At 40.8% G+C, this 8,267-nt stretch overlaps 1 protein-coding gene across 1 annotated transcript; it reads left to right on the top strand.

Annotated features, from left to right (window-relative positions):
* Positions 1-272: 272 nt before the first annotated feature.
* On the top strand, positions 273-4,598 carry cnrip1a (cannabinoid receptor interacting protein 1a). The gene is given in 5 exon segments (XM_071527278.1): positions 273-451; positions 2,195-2,339; position 2,397; positions 4,437-4,548; positions 4,550-4,598. Coding segments are annotated over 5 exon segments (486 nt in total).
* Positions 4,599-8,267: the final 3,669 nt, after the last annotated feature.

Below are 8,267 nucleotides of genomic sequence, written 5' to 3'. Positions count from 1 at the left end.
CTGTAAAGTTTACAACAGTTGTATTTAAATTTCCTACAGATTCCTCGCTAAATATATTCTTCATTTCCACTATGGAAGGTTACTCTATATTACCAAAATAAACACGTTGCGATACATGCACGCCAGCAAGGCTTTTGTTTTGAAAGCGACAACCGGAAGTCGTACTGTTTCCTTCTGGCAAGCTTGACCCTGGTCCTCTCCTCAGCATCACCGCAGCATCCGCTCTCTCCTCGGTTTAAAACGGGACCAAAACCGGACAAAAACCCGGAATAATGGACGACGTGCCGCCGATCATCAACATCGCCATCTCCCTGAAGATCCAGCCCAACGACGGCCCGGTGTTCTTCAAGGTGGACGGCACCCGGTTCGGCCAGAACCGGACGATAAAGCTGCTCACAGGCTCCAAATACAAGATCGAGGTGGTGGTGAAGCCTGGCGTCGCCGAGGCCACGTAAGGAGAAATGCAATTAAAAATCATTAATTCTCATATTTGGATCATTATAGTGTTAGATGTTAAAGGTCCTCTGCAGCAGGAGCGATGAACATGTTGTAATGTGTGTTGGGTCAAAGATATTCTCTCATTTGTTAGAATTAATTCCTTGCAATATAAACGAAGGCTAATATGTCTATAGGGATATTATCAATGAAATCTCCTTCCATAATAAGACATTTGGACGTAAATACATTGAAAATAAATCGGTAAAGCTGGTGCATGTTGTCTCGTGGCCTTCCGCCTGCAGGCCTGCACCCGATATCTGCTTTAATAAATAATGCCTGGATACTGGACAATGTATTTTTCATTACAGCTGGTGACAGGAGGCGTCGTTTGCCTCACAATGCACAGTAAAGTAGACTGTGTAGGGGAAATTAATTAAAGTGTAGTCAGTGTGCTTGTTGAGCTCAGGTGGGTGTGGGTGTGTCCAGGATCCACCGCTTCATAACCTGGTTAAATAAAAAAAAAGAACAAAACAAATCAATAAAACAGAATATGTGTGGGTTATGGAGTGCTTTGGTTGTCAAAGTGGGGTCTGGAGGCTCCCAGGGGTCCCTAGAGAGGATACAGGCGGTCCCCAGCAAAATGAGGAATAGTCTCACTATCAGAGAAAGTGTAAGAATGAGGTTGAATGAGGTCAGGGTGAATTGTAATCACATGTTTCACTCTCACCTCATACAGACAGTATAAGTTAACAAATTCAATACTAAATCATCAACAACTAAACTCTTCCCACATGGGTTGGTGAGACAAAACTGTATCAAAACATTAGGGATCCATGGTTCTAATATGTTTCTATTGGAAAACTGAGAACCTGGTGAGAGAGACTGTTCCTCAACCAGAGGACTCAGGTTCCTGCTGAAGTGTCCTTGAGCTCCATCTCCAGACCCTGACCTCTGACCTCTGACCTCCCTGTGGAGGAGGGGAGGAGGAGAGAGGAGAGGATAGCGGCTTTTCAGTTGCATCCCATATCTCCAGCCAACATGTCTGCCTCCATCATGGAGGAACATTGGAGAACTGTGTGTTAGTTAATAAAGTGTAAATGTGTATGAAGCAGCTAGAAACAGAGCTAGCTGAGTCAGCTTGTTGTGGTGTGGCTGTAGATCCATTCAGTAACGTTCTCAGTAAAAGTGAATAGTGTGATAAGGTGGATTTGTTTCCAAATGTAGGTTACTGTGACACAGTAAACTGTCTTGTCTTTAGCCCTAGTCTCTACTCCAAAACATGAAGGGTTGGAGCTTGAGAAGAGTCAGCTCAGTTAACCTGAACAAACTGTTAGCTAGCTAACTAGCCAGCAAACACACTGATGTTAATGTCAACATGCTAACGCTAGCTGCTACTAGATACGTTAGCAAGTGTGCTAATCAGATGTGTTAACAACAAGACAGTGATGGTTAGCTGACTAGATGCTATGGTTAGCTAGCTAACAAGCTGACATTATCTAAACACTAAATCAATCAGATGGATCAGTGATGAAATGATCAGTTCAGTCAGAAACAGACAGAAATTAACCGTCTGTTCAATTCTGTGGAGACGACAGAAACACAGTCAGCTGTTCACAGAGCTGAGGACCTCCAACATGGCCGCCGGGGCGGGGGGGGGGGGTATGCCACCTGAAGCCTCAACTTGCCACAGGGGTCAATAAAATATCATGTTACCTCCTCCTGCTCTTCCTCCTCCTCCTCCTCCTCTTCCTCACAGCAACATGAACATCGGAGGTATCATCTTCCCTCTGGAGCAGCAGTCTAAGGACCAGGACGCGGTGGTTTATCACGGTCAGTACGACACGGAGGGCGTCCCGCACACCAAGAGCGGAGACAGACAGCCTGTCCAAGTCAGTATAGAGGTCAGTAACACTGGAACCACGGTTAGATCCGTAAGACTGGCATGACGTTTTAAACAGTGTACAAGTGCAAAACCTGATTCAGCTTCTTTGTTCAAAACAATAAAGCAGCATTTTCTGTGGTTGCTTTTTCTGTGTTCTAATAAGCTGTCAAACAACTGCCTGAAAGTTATATTTTAATTATCTGGAAGTCACAAAATGCTAACAAGGCAGCAAGCTTCTGTGCAAACTTCTGGTCAAGAGAGGAGTCATGTTGCATTTTGAGACTTAAAGAAAAAGTTCCATATTCTCCTCTTCCCAGAGTTTTATTTTATGTCTTGAGGTCCATTCAAAGCTGTGTGTGTGGTGTCATGAACCAAAAACACTCTCAATCCATTTCTCCACGTTCATTTTCCAGCATCTCTCTGAGCCTTACCAAGAACAGGCTGTTTCTGTCGCTGTGCCTTTAAGGCTCATTAATATTAACGACCCCTCTGTTCTGATTGACTAACCAAGAGTGAAACGTGAGACGCCGCGGCCCGGCGGCTACAGGTAGGGAAAACTCTCCGGTAATAAACAATGACAACCGCTCAACCGCTTTGAAAAAAACACTTTGTTAGTCTATTATTTCTTACAAAAATGATAATGAGCGAACCTTTGTGACGCCACAAAGTTACGGAAGTCCAAACGGCTCGTTTAGAGGCTCGCTGCACTAATATGGATTGTGTGGATTTAGTTTTGATACTTTCACCATGTTTAGATAGACCATCCAACTCCTTTATCATCACAGAGGAGAGGGGAGTCCTGCTTTACATGATATGGGAGGTTTAATGATCTCGCTGTTGTTTGACAGCCATGGAAAGGTAACGACAAATTATTTACACCATTACATTAGAACACAGGAAAAACAACCACAGAAAATGTTGATTTATTGTTTTGCTCATAGAAGTTGAACAGGATTTCACACTTGTATCGCACTTTGGAGCTGCATCCTCACCATTCTTATCTATTGATTTATCACTTTTCTGATATATGGGGCTGAAATGAGCCTTTTTTAAAATCGAATATCAGCCAGTCACAGTATTTTCTTTTTTTTTTTTATTACAGGCAAATAATACACATAGCACACACGACAATATGATGACATGACAATATATCCTCACAAAAAAGAAAAGGAGAAAAAAAAAATACAATTAAATAAAATAAAAAATAAAAAAGTAGTAAAAAAGTAAATAGAAAAAATAAAAAATAAAAAATAATAGGATCCCTTCAGTAATTCAAATAATTAGATTGACAGTACCAGTACATTTAGAAACTGAAATATACATATGACAGGTAGAGTGTATTTAGAGTTTTATATAGTCCCACTCTTCACTAGAGCAAATTTTTTCCCCATTTCATATTGTGTTGTGCTACTTTTTAATGGTTTGTAGCTAGAGCTGCAACGATTAATCGATTAGCTGTCAACTATTAAATTAATCGCCAACTATTTTGATAATCGATTAATCAGTTTGAGTAATTTTTTAAGAAAAATAAGTCAAAATTCTCTGATTCCAGCTTCTTAAATGTGAATATTTTCTGGTTTCTTTCCTCCTCTATGACAGTAAACTGAATATCTTTGGTTGTGGACAAAACAAGACATTTGAGGACGTCATCTTGGGCTTTGGGAAACACTGATCCACATTTTTCACCATTTTCTGACATTTTATAGACCAAACAACTAATCGATTAATCGAGAAAATAATCGACAGAGAAAATAATCGTTAGTTGCAGCCCTATTTGTAGCAATTATTTTTTCCAAAAGAAATTGGCTTTGCACTGTATTTTTTTTTCACATTAGTTCTTGACTGAGCTTTAAATATAAATATTTTACCTAACAGAATAATTGTATTTATTATCAGGGGACAGTTTTCGTTTTCAGCCAGAACCCCCAACATAAAGGTGTAAGTTTAAAATAAATATTGAGTGGTCTTAGCCAATTTTCGATATTGGTCCACAAACCTGATATATGGGGCTGAAATGAGCCTTTTTTAAATATGGGATATCAGCCAGTCTTCCAGTAATCAGGATTATCATGTGGGCTGACCCCCCCCCCCCCCCCCCGTGTCTCTGTGTGTCCAGTTTCCCAAGGCGGGCAGTTTGAGACGGTCTGGCAGGTGAAGTACTACAACTACTACAAGCGGGAGCACTGCCAGTTCGGGAACAAGTTCAGCGACATCGACTACGAGTGCAAACAACGAGACGCGCAGCCTGATGTGGATCAACAAGGAGGCCTTCAACTGAGGGGGGGGGGGGGGCTGGCGTCCGGCCAGCTCATCCGCAACAGCAGGCGCCCAGCACAGGAGATGAGCTGGACCAGGACTCCCTAAGAACATCAGCTTAAAACAGGAAAAGCCTCGTCCTATAGAGGCGAGCGTGGAGTCAGCAAGCTCCGGTATTTGTATCAAAAAACAACGGTGGGAGAACAGCTGTTTGCTATGCTGGTCTTTACAAGGGGGGGGGGGGTTAAAGGGGGATTTTTAAAGCTGCACTAGGCAACTTCGCAACACGTCGGCGGCTCCAACTGGCGAGCGAGAGGTTTGAAAAATTTTGAACTTCATTACCCAGAAGTCTCGTGATGTGGTCTCTGTGCTGCTTTACACCAAAGGAAACCAAAGAGACGAGAGAGGAAAAGATCTGATGAGTTGGTGAGTCCGGGTTTCTCTGCTGCTGGTTAGGAGACAGTCTGGATTTCACTTTTTTTTTTTTTTTTTTTGGGTGGAGAAGATTTTCCTCTCAGTGACCAGACTGACAGCAGAATTCAATTTGGGTCAATATGGTAAATTTACAGCGTCTTAATTACGCTGTTGGGATTTAGGCTGAGAAGACGGCTGCAGTTTTACATCAAAAACTTGCCTAGTGCAGCTTTAATGGGTGTGGTGGTGGTGGGGGGGGGATAGGGGGTGATGGGGGGGGGGGGGTGTTAGTGAAAAGAAGCCTCCAGGTTAAGCAATACTCATTGATAACTAAATCTATCTCAACATCAGGCGACTGTGACTGAACACACCAGCTAGCTCTGTGTCAGCTGAAGACCAGGATGGACGACACCTGTGGATGGAAGGAGTATTTAACCTTATTTATTAATGCTGTGTGTGTGTGTGTGTGTGTGTGTGTGTGTGTGTGTGTGTGTGTGAAAGAGAGAGAGAGAGAGTATGAGTGTGTGTGTACATCATTGTAATAGTTTTGACCTTCCTTATGTGTTAGTTATTGTGTTACTTAAAGGAAAAATCCTCCCTAAAACACTTTCACACTATTAAAAACAGTTATTGTTGATGTACTTTTCATTCCTGGCTCCATTCAGTAGTTTGTTGTGTTTTTCCACACATCACAAAATAACTCCTGGAATGATCTGAACGTCACAGACTGATGATAACAGTGTTGGAGGATTTCTCCTGTAAGTCTTCAGAGCCTCAGTCTGACTCTGTGTGTCATTCGTTCTTTCTCTGTTTTCTCTTGAAGTGCATGGCTGGATTCATTTTGCCAAATATGTTTCTCTTTTGTTTGTTTGTTACGCAGATGTAAAGATATCACAACGCCTAAACCGTCATGTTTTGTTATATATTGAAGTGAGGAGTATAAAGTGTCTATGTGAATAAACCTGTATACCAATACTGCTGGAGCAGAGTGTTGGAAGCTGCTTGAGATGATGTGGAGGGAGGGAATGAAAAGGTTTGGCACGGGACGTCCTGAACACCAAGTCAAGTCATTAATGTCTAGTCTCAAGTCTAAATGTAGAACAGCAAGTCAAGTCAGAACAAATCAAGAGTCCAGTATCAATTTAATATCTTAAAGAAAACGAAATATCTAGGACTTTTCAATGCAATATGGTTTTAATAGGATAAAAACTTGGTAAGAGCATCATGAGTTTGATTTCTATAATCAGTTTCAACTTCAATAAATTCAATCATTCCATACAAATTCAGAAAACAGAATTTAAATTCAGTCGTCTGCTGGAACAAATCTCATCACTTTCAATCTGAGTCATTTACACAAACACAAGATCTCAAGTCAAGACTTTAGAAACCTTTTCAAGTCATCAGAGTACAAGTCAGAGTCAAGTCCCAAGTCACCAGAACCCAAGTCAAGTCAAGTCTCAAGTCTTCTCTTCATGCATCAAGTCAAGTGTCAAGCGATTAAAATTGTGACTCGAGTCCAAGTCATGTGACTCGATTTCTCCGGAACAGACGTCCGTTTCTATTCTGACAAGAAACAAAAACAGATAGATCCTCCAGGTGAATATTTGTCTCTCCAGCTCAGACACAAAGAAAATGACTGAAGGAGAAGAGAGAATATCATCTGAACTCACACAGTTCAGCAGATTTAGTTCATTAAATATAACTTTATATAAGGGCTAACACTACAAAACCAAACCCCTTAATTTTATCCCTGAAATGTCCTTAATTTCTCATTACATAAACATGAATTATCCTTTCAAAATAACAGCTTTAACAAAGTAAGGTTAGTATCATGGGTTTATAAGGGATTTATTCATGGGTTGATTCACAGAGACTCTAGAAATTAAGGGACTTTTCATGCCTTTTGTGCAGGTTTACAGGTTATTAATGAGTTATAAAGGGAAAGTTCCTGTCTCACTGAATTTTACATCAAACTAGAAAGTAAGGAGTCAAAATTAAGGGGTGTTTAAGGGGGTTTTGATGGGGTCTCCTCCATTAATCACTCCCTTAATTTTAAGTGGATTTTTGCATGAATTAACGGGTGAATTAATGTGAATGTAAGGTTATTTTAAGGGATTACTGGTTCGTAGAGTAATACATGAACATCTAACAGGTGACTTCATCATACAAGGGATAACAAAAATACACAATACGATGTTAAGAAATTATAAGAAAGTAGAAGATGGATTATGTGATGATATGAGAGGAGACATGACACCCACCTCTCCCATAGGGGAACAGAGGGGAGGTGCAGGGAGACAGGAGGTTTATGAATTATCAGTGGAGTTTATAGGAAGAGGTCAGGTTTACACATTTAATGTCATTGCACACATAAATAACTGTCTGCATTTAGACCAAACCGACACTAACATGAGTTTAGATGAGTCGTCTCACTCTGTCTGGTCAGTATTACAGCAAACTGCTATATTCAAGTTCTCATCCATATAACTGATTTCTATATAATTGATGCAGCTGCACATTTGCATAAAGTCACAGGAGGATAAAGTCTAGCTGGTGAAGTCAAGTCTGTACTGCAGGATGTAGCAGAGTCAAATCTAAACAGTTTCCCCTCCTTTTACTTATAACTAATATAAATCATTCTAATGTAAGTTTGAATACATTATAGTGAGCGATTTAGTGGTAAATAAAAAGGATGAACTGTGACCTTCAGTCAGTGATCTTCCTGGGTCAAAGATGAAAAAGATGAACCAAGATGAACAAAAATCACTTACATTTCCAACATCATTTTGATGCTACTTACTATCTTGTATAACATGAATTTACATTTTTGTCAGCCCAAACAGCTGGGCAAACTATTTTGAAGTAGGATATGAAGGTAAACGTGTGATCTTTTCAGGAAAAGAGAAGATACTGGTGCTATTTTTTGTTGATATTAGTGATTCATGATGTTTCCCCACTTTGGCACTCCATCACCAGCTAGAGCTTCAGGCTGAACATGAATAAGGAAATAAAGAGACAGAGAGACAGAGAGAGAGAGAGAAAGAAAGACAGAGAGGGAGAGAGAGAGAGAGAAAGAAAGACAGAAAGAGAGAGAGAGAGAGAGAGAGACAGAGAGAGAGAGAGAAAGAAAGAAAGACAGAGAGGGAGAGAGAGAGAGAGAGGGAGAGAGAGAGAGAGAAAGAAAGACAGAAAGGGAGAGAGAGAGAGAGAGAGAGAGAGAGAGAGAAGAAAGACAGAGAGGGAGAGAGAGAGAGAGAGAGAGAGAGAGAGAAAGAAA

Source organism: Centroberyx affinis, unplaced genomic scaffold (genome assembly GCF_046629955.1).
Source record: "Centroberyx affinis isolate AG114_WGS23_722 - 3 ecotype Tasmania unplaced genomic scaffold, CSIRO-AGI_Caff_v1 ptg001514l_1, whole genome shotgun sequence".
NCBI lineage: Eukaryota > Metazoa > Chordata > Actinopteri > Beryciformes > Berycidae > Centroberyx > Centroberyx affinis.
Note: the sequence above shows the minus strand (reverse complement) of the source record. Positions and strands in the feature narration are given on the sequence as shown.